The sequence below is a fragment of the Hevea brasiliensis genome, chromosome 11 (genome assembly GCF_030052815.1).
Source record: "Hevea brasiliensis isolate MT/VB/25A 57/8 chromosome 11, ASM3005281v1, whole genome shotgun sequence".
NCBI classification, from domain to species: Eukaryota; Viridiplantae; Streptophyta; class Magnoliopsida; order Malpighiales; family Euphorbiaceae; genus Hevea; species Hevea brasiliensis.
This window is the reverse complement of record NC_079503.1, coordinates 49,844,303-49,865,999: the sequence shown is the minus strand read 5'-3', so window position 1 is coordinate 49,865,999 and position 21,697 is coordinate 49,844,303. Positions and strand designations below refer to the sequence as shown.

At 38.1% G+C, this 21,697-nt stretch overlaps 1 protein-coding gene across 1 annotated transcript in view; it reads left to right on the top strand.

Moving 5' to 3' along the window:
• The window catches only part of LOC110634260 (allantoate deiminase 2), a 39,804-nt gene extending 18,895 nt beyond the window's left edge, over positions 1-20,909 (top strand). Inside the window, exons 9-12 of the mRNA XM_021783204.2 lie at positions 19,724-19,966; positions 20,074-20,199; positions 20,369-20,530; positions 20,623-20,909. Coding sequence (XP_021638896.2) covers positions 19,724-19,966; positions 20,074-20,199; positions 20,369-20,530; positions 20,623-20,745 — 654 coding nt within the window. The 3' untranslated portion in view covers positions 20,746-20,909. The remainder of the gene's footprint in view (positions 1-19,723; positions 19,967-20,073; positions 20,200-20,368; positions 20,531-20,622) is intronic.
• Positions 20,910-21,697: the final 788 nt, after the last annotated feature.

Below are 21,697 nucleotides of genomic sequence, written 5' to 3'. Positions count from 1 at the left end.
AACTTTTATTTATGGCTTTTCTAGATGACTTAGATATGGTTCTAAACATCTTGACTGTCCGGACAGACACTGGTCACTGGACAATAGAATGTATAGACTATTTAGTGCAGGGGTGTTACAATTCTCCTCCCCTTAAAATAAATTTCATCCCGAAATTTTACCTGGTGTTAGTCTTTGAATAATTGTCGGTGTTGTCCTCTCATATTTTCCTCACGCTCCCATGTAGCCTCCTGGCCTGAATAATGGTTCTACAACACTTTTACTAGAGGTATGTGCTTGTTCCTCAGCTGCTTCATCTTATGTGCCAAGATCTCTATGGGCTCTTCCTCATAATTGAGGTATGGATTCACTTCAATCTCTTCTATTGGTAGAACGTAAGAGGGGTCTGATCTGTATCTCCTCAACATAGATACATGAAAAATATTATGAATCCTTTCTAATTCTGGAGGTAATGCCAATCTGTATGCTAATGGACCCGCTCTCTCCAAAACCTCATATGGTCCAATAAAGCGAGGACTCAGCTTCCCTTTTCTACCAAACCTCATAATTTTCTGCCAAGAGGAAACTTTAAGAAATACCTTTTCACCCACAGCATATTCAATATCTCTTCTTTTCAAATCAATGTAGGATTTCTAACGGTCTGATGCAGCCTTGAGTCTATCTTGAATAAGTTTAATTTTCTCTTCAGTTAGCTGTACAATTTTTGGGCCAATCAGTTTCCTTTCACCTACTTTATCCCAACACAAGGGAGTTCCACACTTCCTGCCATATAAAATTTCATATGGAGGCATCCCAATACTTGACTAATAGCTATTGTTGTAGGCAAATTCAATCAAAGGCAAGTGTGTGTCCCAACTACCTTTAAACTCAATCACACAAGGCTAAAACATGTCTTCCAAAATCTGAATTACTCTTTTAGATTGATCATCTGTCTGTGGATGGAATGCAGTGCTAAAGTTTAATCTAGTTTCTAAGGCTTTTTGGAAACTACCCCAGAATCTAGAAGTGAACCTTGAGTCTCTATCTGATACAATGGACACTGGTACTCCATGTAGTCTCACTATCTCATCAATGTATAATTTAGCCAATTTGTCCAGACTATAGTCCATTTTCACTGGCAGAAAGTGTGCAGACTTGGTTAATCTATCAACAATAACCCAAACTGCATCATCATTCTTCTGTGTTCTAGGAAGTCCCATCACGAAGTCCATGGTGATTCTCTCCCATTTTCACTCGGGAGTTGACAATGGCTATAGCAAACAAGTTGGCACTTAATGTTCTGCCTTTACTTGCTGACAAGTAAGGCATTTCACCACATACTTTGCTTTGTCTGTCTTCATACCCATCCACTAATAGTGCTCTTTAACAGTTCTGTACATTTTTGTTCCACTAGCGTGCATGGCAAAAGGTGAGACATGTGCTTCCTTCATAATGACTTGTCTCAATTCAACATCATTTGGAATGCACATTCTGTCCTAGTGTAGTAGTAAACCGTTATCATTCACTGAAAATTTAGGTTTCTCGAGCCTCTTCTATCAATTTCAAATACTTTTCATCATTCTGAGCGGATATTTTAATTTGATCAATCAGCATCGGCTTCACTTGCCAAGTAGCTATCATCTGCTCATCATCATCAATCTCCAAATAAGCATGTAATGCCCTCAATTCATGCACCATGGACAAGGGTGGCACTTTCATACTAGCCATAGTTTTTGTTACGACCCAACTTATGGACCGGACCGGCACTAGGATTTGGGCCAGTCTAACGCCCCCGAGGCCCGTAGTAAGCCTAACTATTTCTCAATCCATCTCTAAGGCCTATTTGGGCCCAATTTTAAGAATTCAACTGGACAGAGTTCGGCCATAAAATGGATCATTTAATAGAGAGTTTTTGACTCGCCCGACTTGTAAACACAATATATAATAAATTGGGGAGCTCAGCTCACCCTCCACATAATCAAAATGTCATAACTCAAATGGGAGCTCAGCTCCCTCATCCAATCCCATCATGCATACAATTAATAATTTTGCAGGTTCAACATAACTTTTATAATACAGGCCCAAAATAAAAATAAGTGCTTCTAACATATGCAGAGTTTAAAAATTTAACTCAATTATACAAAATACATTAAATACTATCAATGGACCTACGAAGAAGAAGTGCAGGTTAGCCACAATAAATAATTCTCTTGTAGCCTGGAAAAATAGATGAACAGGAGTGAGCGTTTGACTAAGAGAGTAAAATATCAATTTTAATCATAATCTCTTTAACTATCTAAAGCTAATGCACCATGTGAAGTGAAATGCAACATTGTTATAATTTTCATATCGTAACAACAAAAAGGCAATTTGGAGCACTTACACATCCAACACTGTCAATCAATACATATATGGGAGCTGATCCCCTATACAGCCCTCTTAATCCAACCTCTGCCAGCGAGTGTCTCTCAAGCCAGACTTTCGCTTAATAAACTAAATGCAGGGTCCCAACGAGTGTCTCTTAAGCCATGTCTACCCCGAAGGACCAAGTCTCAGCGAGTGTCTCTCAAGCCGTATCTACTCATCCTGTCTATATCCAATACCATACCACACGCACGCCATGTACACACATTATTTCAAATTACCACAAACAATATCCATGACACTTCAACGATTATGAATGCAATATAAAACGTGTCTAGTAGTTAACTATATAGATACATATTTATAAGTGATGCATGAGCATGCTTGAACATATAATAATATCAAAATTACAATTAAAATTATTATTTTACTCACAGACTTAACCGAAGTAACTGTGGCGGCTGGGCGGAGGAGGAAGGCTGTCCAGCTCACTTGACAATTTTATTACAATTATTTAATACATTTAACTCAATAAAACTACGAAAAGACAAAAGATGTTATAAGTCGTGCCGAAAATCCAACAGAGTCTCCCCTATACCTAGGACATACACAACTTGCAAAAGGGCTTAAAACGCACTTTTGTATCTATAAACCACTCACTCACAACTCAATCACATCACACACCCCCTCCTGGGCCTATCCAAACAGTCAACAATCATAATATGAAAAATTACAGTTTAGTCCTTATAATTGATCCTTTTGCAAAAACTATCCAAATGAGCTCTAAAAATTTTAAAACTTTGCCTCGCGGTCCTTAGTAATATTACTAAATTAATGCAAAAGGAATTATAATATTCTAAGCTACCACAAATATTCTATGAATTTTTAATCCAATTCAAGCACTAAATAATTAAGAAAAAGTAAGGTTCAGGTTTACCTATGCCGATTTCAACTCCGGGAATGCGCTCGGGATGTCTGACAACGGTGAAATATCCAAAATCTCGATCCAATTCCAAGACTTTTTCGGTAGTCTGTCTGTCCTGCCCGAAATTTACAGACCTGGGCAACCGTTGAATTTCCGCGAATTGAAGGTACCTACATGAAGCCCACAACACGGGGGTTAGTATATAATTTTTATGGAATTTTCTAAGCTTATTTAGTGCTCAGAAAAACACCACAAAGTTTCGCGGGACCCACCGAAAAATGGTGTCAAAATATTTTGAAATTGGATTACCGCGAAGCTCTCTACGAGTGGAGCACTCCGATACTCTCGGTTTTCTCGTGGGGTTCACGGTTTGCGAGAAATTTAGCCTAAAAGTTGAAATGAGCTAAAATTTCTCAGACAAAAATTAGGCACATCGCTCGATGGATTTTGGTGTTCTTGGTGTCTATGAAAAGTTCTCGAAGTGTAGATGAGGTTTGGCATAAGACCCGATTCGATTGGTGGCAGAATCTGCTGGAATCGACCTAAGAAGCCGAATTGCTGCGCTGCATGTTGGAGCATCTTCAGGGGTGTTTTCCCGGCGCCTCAAGTGACGGCTGTCGAGGGGGATAGGCTAGGGCGGCGAGAGGAGGAGAGAAGAGAGAGAAAACGAGAGAGAGGGAGTGTCGGGCGCGCGCATTGAGGGAAAAAGAAAAGGAAATGGCTGGTCTGATTCGATTGGTTCCTATTCAGAATACAAAATTTTGAATTTATACTCTGCTTTGGGATCGAAAACGAGGCCCAAAAATTTCAAAAAAATTCTAGAAAATTCAGAAAAATTCGTAAAGCCTAAATATATTTTTAGTTTTGTCACGTGGTCTTTAAATTAATTTTTAAAAATTATCAAAATTTTATATTTTCGGAAAATCGAACCCGATTTCTAAAATTCGAAAAATTTTAAATAATTTCCTAAAATTTAAACAAAATAAAATATTAATATCTATCCATAAAATAATTAATTTAAAAATTAGGGGTGTTATATTCTTTCCCCCTTACAGAAAATTTGTCCTCGAATTTTACACAAGGCAGAATAGAAGATCATAATTACACATTAAATAGATAAGGTGCACTCTTCCACTGACTGGCTCTTCCACAAAACTTTAACCATAGGGATCTGTTTTGATCTTAGTTGCCTCACTTGGTAGTCCACTATGGCTACAAGTTGCTCTTCAAACGTCAAGTCTTCATTTAGCTCTATTATATCTGGTTGTAACACATGAGAAGGTTCAGGTATGTATTTTCTGAGCATGGAGATGTGAAATACAGGATGAACATGAGAAAGGTTGGATGGTAATTCCAACCGATAGGCAACTGCTTCAATTCTATCAGTAACCTCAATAGATCTAATATATCAAGGTGCCAACTTGCTCTTTTTTTCAAATCTCATGACTCCCTTCATCGGAGAAACCTTCGGGAACATGTAATCGCCTACTGCGAACTCTACATCCCTCTGTCTGTGATCTGCATAACTCGTCTGCCTACTAAAGGCTGTTTTCAATCATTCCCTGATTAAAGAAACTATCTTTGAAGTGTACTACCCTAGGTCTATATGATGCACCCTCGCTTCTCCCATTTCCGTCCAACACAGAGGAGACCTACACTTTCTGCCATATAATGCCTCATAGGGTGCCATCTCTATACTGGAATGATAACTGTTGTTGTAGGAAAACTCCATCAAGGGTAGCTGATAATCCCATTGACCTCCAAAATTCAAAACACACATGCGAAGCATGTCTTTTAGTGTTTGGATTGTCCTTTCGGACTGCCCGTCTGTTTGAGGGTGGAAAGCGGAACTAAAGTTCAACTGTGTGCCAAGTGCGTCCTACAACTTCCTCTAAAACCGAGAAGTGAACTGGGGCCCTCTGTCAGATATTATGGAAGCAGGAACTCCATGCAATCTGACTATTTCTCGAATATAAAGCCGAGCGTACTGTGCAACAGAATATGTGGTCTTCACAAGCAAGAAATGAGCTGATTTAGTCAGACGGCCTACAATTACCTATATCGAATCATATCCCCGCATGGTACGAGGCAACCCAGTCACAAAATCCATAGTAATCATTTTCCACTTCTATTATGGGATAGAGAGCTCTTGCAGCTTCCCTGACGCCCTCTGGTGTTCAAACTTCACCTTCTGATAAGTCAAGCACTTGGACATAAAGTCTGCTATGTCTCTCTTCATACCATTCCATCAGTTGCTATTTTTCACACTATGATACATCTTGGTGGAGCCTGGGTGGACATTTACAGTGTATAGAGTGCCTCTCGCATGATTTCATTTCTGAGATTGTCCACGTCGGGCACACATATCCTGAAACCTTGCATAAGGGCGCCATCATTGGCAAATATAAACTCACCACCTTCACCATGCTATACTCTTTCTATGATCTTCATCAATTGTTGGTCTCTGTGCTGGGAAACTCTGACTCTATCTTGCAGGTCTGGTCTCACTGAAAAATGGGCTAACAATACCCCCTCATCAGAAAGATCTAAAATCAGACTTTAATCCATCAACTCATGTACTTCCTGAATCAACGGTCTCTTCTCCGTTGATATGTGCGCCAAGCTGCCAGAAGATTTTCTGTTCAAAGCATCTGCTACTACATTGGCCTTCCCAGGGTGGTACTGGGCTCCATCCATCTCCTCTGTCTCAAATTTAAATCCCTCTGTTAGAAGATGTACTTCAAACTCTTGTGGTCAGTGTATATCTCGCACACTTCACCATACAGGTAGTGTCTCCAAATCTTTAGTGCAAAGACTACAGCTGCTATTTTCAAATCATGGGTGGGGTAGTTCTGCTCATGCCTCTTTAGCTGTCTTGAAGTATAAGCCACTACTTTTCCATTCTGCATCAAAACACACCTTATGCCAACTCTGGAGGCATCATAGTACATGGTATATCCTTCACCACTCATCGGTAATGTCAACACAGAGGTAGTGGTTAGACACTTCTTAAGCTTTTGGAAACTCTCCTCACAATCATCTATCCAAATGAATTGAACATTCTTCCGAGTTAATATAGTTAAGGGAGCTGCTATTTTGGAAAAATCCTGCACAAAACGCCTATAGTAGCCAGCTAGGCCCAGAAAATTTCGCACCTCAGTGACTGTTGTAGGCCTAAGCCAACCAGTTACAACCTCAATTTTCTTGGGATTCAGTTGAATGCTTTCACTAGAAATCACATGTTCCAAGAATAAGATGCTTTCTAGCCAAAATTTTCATTTTGAAAATTTGGCATATAGCTGGTGCTCCCTCAAAGTCTGCAACACACATCCTCAAATGTCACACGTGTTTTTCCTCGGTCCGAGAGTATACCAAAATGTCATCTATGAATATGATGACAAAATAGTCTAGGAATGGCCTGAACACTCTGTTTATCAAGTCCATGAAGGCCGCTGATGCATTAGTGAGTCCAAAAGATATTACCAAGAACTCATAAAGACCATATCTTGTCCTGAATGCTGTCTTGGACACATCCTCATTTCTGATTCTCAACTGATGGTAGCCTGATCGTAAGTCTATTTTGGAAAAGAATCTAGCCCCTTGGAGCTGATCAAACAGATTATTGATCCGAGGAAGTGGATACTTGTTCTTCACAGTCACCTTGTTCAGCTGTCTATAATCAATACACAACCTCAAGGACCCATCTTTCTTTCTCACAAATAGAACAGGAGTACCCCAAGGTGAAGTGCTTGGACGTATAAAACCCTTGTCCAAAAGCTCCTGTAATTACTCCTTTAGCTCTTTCAATTTCTGCTGGTGCCATCCTGTAAGGCGGCATTGATATGGGGTTTGTACTTGGCACAACATTAATGCAGAACTCTATTTCTCTTCTTGGTGGCAACCCTGAAAGCTCCTCAGGGAAGACATCCATGAATTCTCTGACAACGGAAACATTTTCCATGTTAACACCTTTTACAGATGTGCCTCTCATCAATGCCAAATACCCTTGACATCCATGCCTCAACATTTTTCTAGCACTAATTACTGACACTAAATTATATGGAGCCACGTTTCTGTCACCATCAAAGCTAAACTCTTTCACACCAGGTATGTGAAAATACACATTTTTATTCCTGCAGTCTAAAGTGACATAATGAGTTGCCAACCAATCCATTCCCAAAATTATATCGAAATCCATTACTAGTAAGGGAATCAAATCTGCTGGGAGGATTCTTCCATCCACTACTACTGAGCTACTCGGAAAAATCATATCCACATCTATGTTGTCACTAAGCCGGGTAGCTACAAACAAAGGGCATTCTAAAGTTGTATGGTTCCTACCCAATCTCATGGCAAAAACTAGGGAGACAAATGAGTGCGTAGCACCCGGATCTATCAAAACACAAGCCTCATAGGAACAGACTAGAATAATGCCTGCTACAACTGCATTGGAAGCCTGAGCATCCTGGTGGGTCAAGGTGAAAACTCAAGCTTGACCCCTACCCTGCGTTGCAGAACCTTGATATTGATTTCTACCTCCTGACCTGCATCCAAATCCACGTTCTCCTTGTCCTCGGTCCTGTTGGCCATTGAACTGACTGCTTGCCATGCTGGAAGCACCAGCATACAACTGACGAGGAACATTTACAACAGAACCCTGTGACCCTATCTGTGGCTCGCTGAACACTGGATATTCTCTAGCAAAGTGACACTGCTGGCCACATTGGAAAAATACCCCTGAACCCATCATACAAGGTCCTGAATGTCCTCTTCTACACTGTGTGCAAGGTGCAAAGGAGGATCCTGAACCAGACCCAGAACTATTATAACTTGAGCTATGACCACTGCTGGATCCGTACTTTAGTCTGAATCCTCGAGATTTGTGTTTAAAACCACCCTTCTTATTGCTTCTACCTCTTTCTCTGTAGTGACTTTGACCGCTACTATCCGTGGTACCCGTGTAGGGAACACTTGAAGAACCTTCTGCTCTATTCTTTTTCGCTCTTCCACTGTCATCTCCTGTATAGCTAATCTCAATCTGTCGGGCTTGATCAACTACCATATCAAAAGACTGATCATACATAATTGCCAGGTTTGCATACCTCCTGTCCAGCCCCTTTAGGAACCTTGTTACCTTCATACTTTCTGTAGCCATTGCTGTAGGGGCATACCTGCTCAGTTCTAGAAATTCTGTAGCATATTCATCTACAGATCTGTCATTTTACCTTAAGGTCTCAAAGGCCTACTGCTTTTGATCTCTGAAACTTTTTGGCACAAACCTGTTGATAAACAATTCCACAAATTGGGTCCAAGATAATCCCTCAATATGAGGTAGTACGTAGTCTGTCATCAACTGTCTTGGCATTAGCCCCAATACATGCTGCACACTCTCTATAAGCCTCATATCAGTCAACTACAACTTTATCCTTGCCTGTTTGCAGGAATTCAAAAACCAATAGGCATCGTCTGACACATCATAAGTACCAGACACCAACTTCTTGAAATTTATTATTTGTTTGTAAGGTTTCCCTCTTGGTGCAGTGGGCTACTGCTGTTGGGGAGGGTGGATTATATACTGTGCCATTATATCGATGATTCTCTGCAATCCGGCTAAGGTAGTTGCCATTGGGTCCATGGGACCCTGAGTCATAAAAAGATCGATTCTGAACTGGTGGCAACTGCTCTTCTACTTGAGCAGTTCTAAGCCTCCTACCCCACCTCCTCGGGGCAGGCGCCTCATCCTGTGCTGACACCTCGTCAGGCACATCCGGTTCTGGTGCAGTGTTAGCTCGTCTGCTTCTACGCATTTTCCTAAAATTCAACAGCATTAGCCCATAAAATTCAAAACGGCATGTTACACAGCTCTATAGACTTATATTTACACACAATTATATAAAGCAGAAACTAGAAGTAAAGATGATAATGCAAGACGAATGTGGACCCTATTTTCCTCATGTGACTCCTATTAGACTCTTCCAAACACCTTAGATAAATATTCCTTATGAATCTGGAGCCTAAGCTCTGATCCTACGTTTGTCACGACCCAACCTATGGGCCGGACCGGCACTAGGATCTGGGCCAGCCTAACGCTCCCGAAGCCTGTAGTAAGCCTAACTATTCCTCAACCCAACTCTAAGGCCCATTTGGGCCCAATTTCAAGAATTCAACCGGACAGAGTCCGGCCATAAAATGGACCATTTAACGGGGAGTTTTTGACTCGTTCGACTTGTAAACACAATAGATAATAAATTGGTGAGCTCAGCTCACCCTCCACATAATTAAAATGTCATAACTCAAATGGGAGCTTAGCTCCCTCATCCAATCTCATCATGCATATAGTTAATAATTTTACGGGTCTAACATAACTTTTATAATACAGGCCCAAAATAAAAATAAGTGCTTCTAACACATGTGGAGTCTAAAAATTTAACTCAATTGTACAAAATACATTAACACATGTGGAGTCACAACAAATAATCCTCCTGTAGCCTGGAAAAATAGATGAACAGGAGTGAGCGTTAGACTTAGAGAGTAAAATATCAATTTTAACCATAATTTCTATAACTATCTGAAGCTAATGCACCATGTGGAGTGAAATGCAATATCGTCATAATTTTCATATCATAACAATAAAAAGGCAATTTAGAGCACTCACACATCCAACACTGTTAAACAATACATATATGGGAGCTGATCCCTATATAGCCTTCTTAATTCAACCTCTGCCAGTGAGTCTCTCAAGCCGGATTTTGGCTTAATAAACCAAATGCGGGGTCCCAGCGAGTGTCTCTCAAGCCGTGTCTACCCCGAAGGACCGGATCCCAGCGAGTGTCTCTCAAGCCGTGTCTACCTGTCCTGTCCATATCCAATACCATACCACATGCACACCACACATACACATTGCTCCAAATTATCACAAATAACATCCATGGTATTTCAACAATTATGAATGCAATATAAAACGTGCCTAGTGTTTAACTATATAGATACATATTTATAAGTGATGCATGAGCATGCTTGAATATATAATAATATCGAAATTACAATTAAAATTAATATTTTGCTCACAGACTTAACCGAAGTCACTATGGTGGCTGGGCGGAGGAGGAAGGCTGTCCCGGCTCACCTGACAATTTTATTATAATTATTTAATACATTTGACTCAATACAAACTAAGAAAAGACCAAAGATGTCCTAAGTCGTGTCGAAAATCTAGCAGTCTCCCCGGTACCTAGGATCTACCCACCCTACAAAAGGGCTTAAAACGCACTTCTATATCCACAAATCACACACCCACAACTCAATCACATCACACAGCTCCTCTTGGGCTCATCCAAAAAGTCAACAATCATAGTAGGAAAAATTACAGTTTAGTCCTTATAATTAACCCTTTTGCAAAAACTACCCAAATGAGCTGTAAAAATTTTAAAACTTTGCCCCGCAGTCCTTAGCAATATTACTAAGTTAATGCAAAAAGAATTATAATTTTCTAAGCTACCACGAATATTCTATAGATTTTTTAATCCAATTCAAGTACTAAATAATTAAAAAAAAGTAAGGCTTGGGTTTACCTACGCCGATTTCAACCCCGAGAACGCTCTCGGGACGTCTGACAATGGTGGGGTAGCTAAAATCTCGTCCCAATTCCAAGAATTTTTCGGTAGCCTGTCTGCCCTGCCTGAAATTTATAAACCCGGGCAACCGTTGAATTTTCGCGAGTTGAAGGTACCTACACGAAGCCCACAACACGGGGGTTAGTATATAAATTTTTACGGAATTTTCTAAGCTCATTTAGTACTCAGAAAAACACTACGAAGTTTCACGGGACCCACTAAAAAACTGTATCGAAAAATTTTGAAATTGGTATTGCTGTGAAGCTCTCGACGAGTTAAGCACTCCGGTACTCTCGATTTTCTCGTGGGGTTCACGGTTTGCGAGAAATTTAGCCTAAAAGTCGAAATGGGTTAAAACTTTCCGGACGAAAATTGGGCAAACCGTTTGATAGATTTTGGTGTTCTTGGTGTCTATGGAAAGCACTCGAAGTGTAGATGAGGTTTGGAACAAGACCGGTCCGATTGGTGGCCGAATCGGCCATAATCGGCCAGAATTGGCGCTCTGCGCGTTGGAGCATCTTCAGGCGCGTTTTCCCGGCGTCTCATGCGACGGCCGGTGAGGGGGACAGGCTGGGGCGGCGAGCTGGGAAGGCGGTGGGGCGGCGAGAGGAGGAGAGAGAAAACGAGAGAGAGAGAGGGAGTGTCAGGCGCGTGCGCAAAGGGAAGAAGAAAAGGAAATGGTGTCCGTTTCGACCGGTCCGATCCGGTCCGGTTCGATTCGGCCGATCCGATTTAGGATATAAAATTTTAAATTTTTACTCTGTTTTAGGATCGAAAACGAGGCCCAAAAATTTCGAAATAATTCTAGAAAACTCAAAAAAATTCGTAGAGTCTAAATATATTTTTAGTTTTGCTATATGGTCTTTAAATTAATTTTTAAAAATCATCTAAGTTTTATATTTTCGAAAAATTGAATCCGATTTTTAAAATTCGAAAAATTTCAAATAATTTCCTAAAATTTAAACAAAATAAAATAATTAATTTAAAAATTAGGAGTGTTACAGTTTTGTGACTCAAAGCATCAGCTACCACATTTGCTTTCCCCGGCTGATAGTCTATCAGGCAATCATAATATTTTATCAGCTCTAGCTATCGCATTTGTCTCAAATTTAATTCTTTCTGTGTACCTAGATATTTCAAGCTTTTGTGATCTGTATAGATGTAACATTTCTCACTATACAAATAATGTCTCTAGATTTTCAAAGCAAATACTATAGCAGCAAGCTTCAAGTCATGTGTAGGATAATTCCTTTCATGGGGTTTTAGCTGGCATGAAGCATAGGTAATGATATTTCTATCTTGCATCAGCATACAGCCTAACCCATTATGAGAAGCATTACTGTATACAGTATACTCTTTACCCGGAGTGGGTAAAGTTAGGACTGGAGTTTCAATTAAACATCTCTTTAACTCATCAAAACTTTGCTGACATTTATCAGTCCACTGAAATTTCATATCTTTCTTGAGCAGCTTGGTCAGTGGAGATGCTAACATGGAGAATCCCTTTACAAAACGACGGTAGTAACTAGCTAAGCCTAGAAAACTGTGAACTTCTGTAACATTTCTGGGTGGCTTCCAGTTAAGGATAGCTTCTACCTTGCTGGGATCCACTTTAATACCTTCAGTTGATACAATGTGCCTCAAGAAAGCAATTTCCTTCAGTCAAAATTCACACTTCGACATCTTGGCATACAAATGTTTCTCCCTTAAGGTTTATAGCATAATTCTCAGATGCCTATCATGCTCATTTGCATTCCTTGAATATACCAGAATGTCATCAATGAATACCACAACAAATTTATCTAAATATGGCCTGAAGATAGTGTTCATCATGTCCATGAAAGCAACTGGAGCATTAGTCAACCCGAATGGCATTACTAAGAACTTGTAGTGGCCATATCGAGTCCTGAGGGCAGTTTTTGAAATGCTCTGTTCTTGTACCCTTAACTGGTAATAACTCGATCTCAAGTCAATTTTGGAGAACATAGCTGCATCCTTCAACTGATCAAATAAATCATCTATGCGAGGCAATGAATATCTATTCTTTATGGTTATCTTATTCAACTGTTTGTAGTCAATACACAGACGGAGAGTACCATCTTTCTTCTTGACGAATAGTACTAGTGCTCCTCAAGGTGACACACTAGGGCGGATGAAGTCCTTATCAAGTAATTCCTGTAATTGTACCTTCAACTCTTTCAACTCAGCAGGTGCCATTCTATATGGAGTAATGGAGATTGGTTCCACACTAGGTATAACCTCTATTTCAAACTGCACTTCTCTTTCCGGAGTTAATCCTGGTAATTCTTCAGGAAAAACATCAGGAAAGTCACATACAATAAGAATATCCCTCAATGCTGAACTTTCTACTTGGGTGTCTATCACGTGGGCCAAATATGCTTCACACCTCTTTCTAACCATCTTTCTAGCAAGTGCAGCTGAAATGAGATTTGATGGCAATAATTGCCTCTTCCCATGTATTACCTCATCACCATACTGAAGGAGACCAAAAGTGATTGTCTTCAATCTACAGTTAATTATAGCATGATGTCTGGCTAACCAATCCATGTCCAAGGTGATATCATAATCCCGGAAGGGCAATTCAATCAAATCGGATAGGAAAGTATGTCCTTGGATCACCAAAGGAAAATCCTTATACATTATGTTTACCTTAACCTCCTGTCCCAAAGGACTGGTTACTAACACATCATAATCCATTTTTAAGCAAGGCATAGCAGCAGAATATATAATATTAATACTGGCATATGAATGTGTGGAGCTAGGATCAATTAGCACAAACATCTTGATCAAAGATGGAAAAAGTACCAGTCACCACATCGGATGTCTCAGTCTCTTCCCTCTGTCTTATGGTGTACACTCTGGCTGGTGTACCACCCTGCTCTGGCTGGTTCACAGTACCTTGGCTACCAGATGTACTAACCCTACCTCTGTCCCGGCCTCTACTAACTGATGGTGAACTTTTGGGGGTAGAACCTTGGGCTGATCCCTCTGGAGTAGTAGGTGGTCCAGAACGGCATGCACTTGTACAATCTTTAGCAAAATGACCAGTGTCGCCACAATTATAACATGCCCATGTGGCTCTATAGCATATTCCTCCATGCACCTTTCCACATATTTCACAGGTACGGACTGACACTGCCCCCCTGGGTGTCTGTTAGGTAGACTTGGGTGGCCTCTGTCCTGAGGATTTACCTCTACTAGACTTGCGAAAGCTGAATCCTCCAAAATATTTCCTCTTTCCTGACCCACTATCAGAAGCTTAGCTCGAAGTTTTCCCACTCTTATCTTTTTCTTCTGTTTCCTTTTTAACTGTCCCTTCAATTTCAATTCTTTCTAGCTCCAGGACTTGTGAAATTAGTTCTGAGAAGTACGAGTGTCTGAACCCCACTACTTACAGTCTCAAACTAGGCCTTAATCCGACTTCAAATCGTTTACATCTGTCCCTGGCAGTAGTAAGTAAGTTCCCGGCATAATGACTGAGGTGAGAAAATTCCCTTTCATTTTCGGCTACAATCATGTTCCCCTGCTTCAAACTGAGAAATTCTTGTAATTTCATATCTACATATGTGTTAGAAACCAACTTTTGCCTAAACTTCCTTAGAAAATCTGCTCATGTTAGAACTGAAGGCTCCACTAAACTATGTGGGATGGTCTTCTATCACTCATATGCATCTCCTTGTAGTAAGGACACTGAATACTCAAACTTCAGATCATCAGTGCAATACAGCATTTTGAATACTCTTTCCATCCTCTCAAGCCACTGTTCTGCTTCCAGAGGATCTACTATGCCTTTAAATTCCTCAGCCCCATACTTCTTTAACTTTTCATAATGTCTGACTGGGGTTGGTGGTTGCACTGGAGGTGGTACCGGTGCTGGTGCAGGAACATTTCCAGCCATTTGCTGGAATAAGGTAGCCATTTAATGCATAAATTGAGCAGGGAATTGCGTCGGGGGAGTTGGTGCAGCTGGGGCTCCCTCACTCTGAGGAGTTGGAGCCTCACCTTGAGCTTTTACTGCAGCAGACTATTCTGGCGAATGGTCCCTCTCTTCCATTTCGATTCACAACAATTTCTACCTCCTAAACCACCAATCCAAAGGAAATTTTCCTTCATTAGTCCATATTCATGATGTAATGCATCATATGTATCAATCAATAATATTGAGCAGTTGTACTAATAAAGAAATATCTCAAATTCGTAGCTCAAAACATACTTTGAAAACTAGCTCTGATACCATTAAAACATGTCATACCTTACCTTTCTGTAAAACATAACATAATCCCATAGTATACCTAATTAATTACCGTACTTTACCTACCAATAACTCATTAAATATACTACAAGTGATTTTAAAATAATTCTAATACATTTGAGAGTTTTAAGTAATCATAAAATAGTGGTTAAAGTGTCCTTTTAAAATTTGGTTAGATGTCATAAATTTTTTTTTCTGCATTTTTAAAATTTTACAAAAATTTTGGCAGAATAACGGCTATAAATATAAAAAAATAGTTATTCAATTCACTTGAAAAAACAATTTGCAATAATATCCAAATCCAACTCAATATTTTCAACATTTCACAATTCATTTCCCATTCTCATTTCAAGGAAATTAACACATAGATACAAAAATAAAATTTCAATATTTACAACTTAAATATTAGAAGAGACTTTTTATACAATTGCTCAATATTCATGGTTACATACATATATGTAATTGTAATTCCATCAAAAAGGAAAATACAATAGGTATTTTTAATATATCCGGAAATGAAACCACAAAATGCTTCAATTTACTGCTCACTCAGCCTTCTATGCAGACTTCTCATTATTCTTATTTGCGACAGCATAACAAGCTATCGCTGAGTATTATACTCAGTAGTGCACAACCATAATTTAATACTTGAAATAAACACAAACCACTAAAAATGTAATAAGAGTTCTTCATATTCATCCATTTATAAATCATTATCTAACATTCATATTTTCAAAATCATTTTATCAAAATAATTTCAAACACTAGTGTTGTCACAATTCACACAATTTAGGTCACGACACAATTTTCAAATAATGCCGTGTTGTATACCACGACAAAGCAATCTACAACCACACTAACCGAAATTAATAAGGGAGGCTAGTTAGCTACATGTGTACTCATCCGAACTTAACCTCAACTAGCAAGCCAAAGAGGGAGGAAACATAATCAAACTCAACTTCATAAATGGAGGAGGAACACAATAAAATTTGTCATGCCAAGTGTGGTTTCAAAAATCAATTCAAATAATTTCATTCAAATATTTCATTACAAATCACTAATCACATTTTATTCAAAATTTTCACTTATAGAGTAGGCAACACACTATTTTTCAAATTAATTTCTCAATGCTATAACAATAAAAAATCATTCAAACACATTTATTGAAATCAATTTCCAAATGAAAAACAAATAATTAAAATTAGTTGTGCACAAACCTCTTTATCTTCTTCTTAGTTCAACTTCTCATTGTCTTTTGAGATTTCTTTCTCTACTGAAAATACATAATGGAGATGTTGTAATATTTAATTCAATTACCACTAATAGCTAATTAATCAAATGCCAAATGAATGCCTAAGTTACTTAAGCAATTTCAAAAAGTTTGGGTTCTGGACAGATTTATGCCCTGACTTTTGAACCCAATTTCAACTTAGTTCTAGTAATAATTTGATGAGGTATTCTTCATAAAAATTGTACCTATATGTCTTAGTTTTATTTTCCAGTTTGAATCACTCCATATGGAGTTTTGTTGTGAAAGTTATGGTTTATTTATCATTCGGGTATCAAGTGGTAAATCTAAGCAGGTGTAGGAATTTCAAGAATTAGATTTCTAACTTGTCCTAGCAATTTCTCTAAGTTGCATTTGATTTTGGGTTCTGGTCAAAACATTAAAGTTTTAGTTCTAGGTCTTATGAAGATTTTGATTTTTGAATCACTGCATTTGCAGTTTTGTGGACCAAGTTATGACATTTTTGCCAAAACTGATCGGATGACCATTTGTCCAGGATTTTTAGGTCAAATTTGGTTCTGGCAGAATTATTGACCTAACTTGTTCTGGCAAATTGATTGGGTTAGAGTCAGAATTTGGGCAATTTGGGCTCATGGTTTTTATAAGAAATGTTCTACTATGTTTAAGCTTTCCACAGGTTCAAAAATCAGGTTATTTGGAGTTTTCTACAATGAGTTATGCCTAATTGACCAAACACTGTTCATTTGGTCATTTCTGCTCAGGTCCAGGACACTAATTCCTGATTTAAGCAATTTTTAGACCAACTTATGGCTAGTTTTTTATCAAGGTTTCTTCATGAAAAATGTGGCCTTAAGTCTTATGTTTCATCTCCAATTGGCTTCACACCAATTGGAATTGTGTAACTCTAATTATGGCCATTCAAATCCACTGGACTCAAAGGTCCATAATTCAGCAGTTCAATAACCATTAATTTTCTCAATTCCATCTATCAATTCTCATTTCTAAACACACTAAATGGCCATAATTAAACATTATAAACATCAATTGGTCAACATTTTACCAAAACCCTAGTTCTCACCAAAACCCTAATTTTCTTCTTCACAATTTCATGCACATGCAATTCTCATGCAATTCACTACTCAAATCATGTCCACATCATCATTTAAGCAAGATTACATGTTCAATTCCATTAAATCACCTCAAACCATACTCCCCCCATGGCTGGCCGAATTTTTAATCCCTCCATACATGTATGTTATCTTCAATTTCTTATCTCAATTCTTCAAAATTAAACTTAATTTCAAGAAATGAAGTGTAAAGGAAGCTAGATGGTTCACTTACCTCTTATGGAGTTCTCCCAATCTTCCAAACCTTCAAGCTTATTCTACTTTCTTTGCTTCTAATCTTCAAATTAAGGTTTAATTTGAGATTTTCTACTAATTTGGTGGGAGGTTTATGGAAGGAAAGTGGAGATTTAAGCTTAGGCTTAGGTGAAAATGGAAGAAATTTGAGAGAATGAGAGAGAGAGAGCCAGCTGAATTTTTGAAGAAGAAGATAATTTATTTTTTTTTTTAATGTCTTTTTTTACATATAATTTTCCCCAAATTTATAAAATTTAAAATTATAAATTTAATTAGGTCATACTTAGGTAATAATGTCATAAAGCATTAAAATTAAGATTTTTCATTTCTTTCATTTTCTTTTCTCTACACATCTCTATATTTTTAGCTATTTTTTATTATTTTAACCTCATACCTTTAAGTGGATACTTAGGTCAAAAATCACCTCTAGGGGTGAATTGACCAAAATGCCCATCATCGATTCAATTCATCTTTCCAATAGTGCTTGGTAATTCTTTGAGTGCTGATTCACTTATTTGAGCTTGTTCTCTTTTTTTTTTTTTCTTATGGTTTTCTAGTTCCTAATAGTTTCGCAATTATCCCTTGACCTAGGGTGTCATGGGGTCTCACACGAATTTAGGGTGGCAACTGAGCTCACGGTTGCTTCTTGGGTCGGTTACCTATCGGCGGGACCTCGGCTTATTTAATCGATTATGCTTGATTTTTCTTATTTTCATTTCACCTTCATGTGATTTCTATTAATTTTTCTTTATGGCTTCTCTAGATGACTTAGATATGGTTCTAAACATTCTGACTGGCCGAACAGACACTAGTCACCGAAACAGTAGAATGTATAGACTACTTAGTGTGGGGGTGTTACAAGAATAGTCACATGTCCCTCTTAATGGTCTATTAGATAAGGATCATTTACACTGTGATTACTGTGGAAAATCAAGGCATACTAAGGTACATTGCTGGAAGCTACATGGTCACCCATCCAAAAGAGCGTGGAGATAAATGAATGAGATCAGTAAGATCCTACCCATATTCAGTAGAAAAGACATGAGAAGAAATTGAATGAAAAGGCCTAGATGGAGAGTTGCAACCTTGAACTTTTGAAATTTTAGCTAAAAACTTCTCTAAAAACCTTGCAGATTTGTTTGTCTCCTTTTGCCTCTCTTGAGGATGATGTGCTCTTTTGAATGTAGAAAGGTTCTTCCCTCTCAAATCCTGACTTAGTATATTTATATCTGGTATAAAAATTCTTATTTTAGAGTTCTAGAAACCTTAGAAATACTCTCGAATCGAGTGAGAAAGAAGGAAAATCGAGTTAAAATTCCTATCTGAAGTATTTGCATGGCCTGTGCAATGTTGCATGGGTTAGGCCATGTAATGTTCTATTGTCCTTATTTCTTGGATTTCCTTTGTACAGAAGGTTGCATGGATCACTTTGCACGGGCTGTGCACTTTGTATTCTACAGTGCAATATTGCTCAGGCTGTGTACTATGATTACACGCCTTGTGGAATTCCTTTTGCTTCCAAAACTTTACTTTCAACCTTCGAACTTCTTTCAGACTCATCCTTGGTTCTTTGGATTCATTAATATGCTTGATATAATATAAAAATCAAGGGATTAGGTGGGATTAACAGGTTTTTTTAAAATATAATAAAAAATGCTTGAAACTATGCAACAAACTAGTTAAATATGAATGAAAATGCAACAAATGCAGTCCTTAAATGCCTATACAATGCAAATGCATCAGCAAGCCATTTTGCTTTAGTTTACCAACATTTATACCTTATAATTTTCTTGTACATTGCTGATATGGGATTTGTTCCTAGTCCCACAAGTCATAGTCTAACATGACCTAAGGTCCATAGTGCTTGATTTCTAAAAACGTGAGGACCAAAATGTGATGTACTGAATTTCAAGATTTTTTTAAAATTATTTTAATATATTTATCCCATAAAAAATGCAGGTTGTGGTGAAAGGCTCACAAGGGCATGCTGGCACTGTTCCAATGTCTTTACGGCAAGACCCCATGGCTGCTGCTGCAGAGTTAATTGTACTGTTGGAAAGGCTCTGTAAAAATCCTAAAGATTTTCTGTCTTATGATGATCAGTGCAATGATTCAACAATTGAATCACTTTCCAGTTCCCTTGTTTGTACTGTTGGGGAGATATCCACATGGCCAAGTGCAAGTAATGTCATTCCAGGCCAGGTAAGAAACTGTTTTCTGGGTTTCCTGATCATTTTAATGAGTGCATGGGAATACATTATATTCCTATGATTCGGCAGTAACTGTTAAAATCAAATTATTGGTTGTAGGTAACTTTCACGGTAGATATACGTGCTATGGATGATATGGGACGTGAAGCTGTCCTTTATGAATTATCTAATCAGATGTATCAAATATGTGATAGGCGCTCTGTTTCTTGCATCGTTGAAAGCAAGGTGAAGACTACTAATTCTTGACTAATAATAGTAATGGCAATTACTTTCTCTGCATAATTTGTATTTTTTTCTTTACAAGTATAACCAATTTAAAATAGCATCATTTGATGCATTTGTTATTATTACAAGTAAAATTAATGACAACTTCCTGTGTTATCGCTTATTTCAGCACGATGCAAAAGCAGTGGTCTGTGATTCCGAACTAAGTTCACAGCTGAAGTTTGCAGCCAATGTTGCACTCAAGAGAATGACTGGTGAGATTCAAGATGAAGTTCCTATATTAATGAGTGGAGCAGGACATGATGCAATGGCCATGTCTCATCTATCTAAGGTTTTTCCTCAGCTTCGCTAACGTCGTCTAAACATTAAATTTTCACTACATGAACACGTACTTAATTTGATGTCCTGTAACAATTTGAACAGGTTGGGATGCTATTTGTCCGCTGCCGTGGAGGCATAAGTCACTCTCCTGCAGAGCATGTGTTGGATGATGATGTCTGGGCTGCTGGGTTGGCAATCGTGGCATTTCTTGAGACCCACTTGTAAATAGAGCATTCAGTGATTTTCGTACTGAAAATAATTTCTTTCTAGTATAATCAATTTGTTAGTATTTGTTGATTGAAATTTGTTTGCTAGTTTTATAATCACCGTAAGTGCATGGATCGCTAACAAGTAATAAAGTAATGAATAGAGTATCATTCCTATAAGAATCGTGTTGAGTATCAAGCTATAATGATTTTAATTAGCTAGACGATCAAATTGTATAGAGAAATAATAATTAAATCTAAATTAAAAAAAATAAAGTCTAAAATAATTATCTAAACTAAAATAACAATTTTGATTTTCTAATATTAACCTTCACCTTTCAGTCTTTAAATTAATATCTGTGATCAATACTAAGTGGATACTAACACATAGTATGCATTAAGATCACAAGAGAAATCAAAGAATAAAATACTCAATGTATTAAATAAAATTAAACCAGTTCCATAATGAAATTGAGAGTGCTACACTCTAACCCTAGAATAAAGAACTTACTCATGGTGAGTTTTACAATCAAGTTTATAAAAAGATAAAGAGAAGACATGAGAAGAAAATAGAGTGAAAGAAATTAGAAGGAGAGTTGCAGCCTTGGACTTTTGGAACTTTAGCTGAAAATTTCTTCTAGTAATCTTGTAGATCTTGTTTCTCCCTTGCCTTCCTTGAGGTTGATGTGCCTCCTTGAATGTAAATTGGCTCAATGTAAATTATCCCATTTTCAATTTTTGACTTGTTATATTTATGTCTGGTGTAAAAATCCTAATTTCAGAGTTCTAGAAGCATATGGAGTTCATCCTGGTCGAGTAGAAGCAAGAAAAGTCGCATTAGAATTTGCTGTCAGGAGACTTTACATGGGCCGTGTAGTGATACACGCCCTGTGTAAATTTTTGCCACTTCATTTTCACGTTTTCTTCAATCTAAAGAGTTGTACTAGGTCCAAGAAGTTACACGGGGCAGG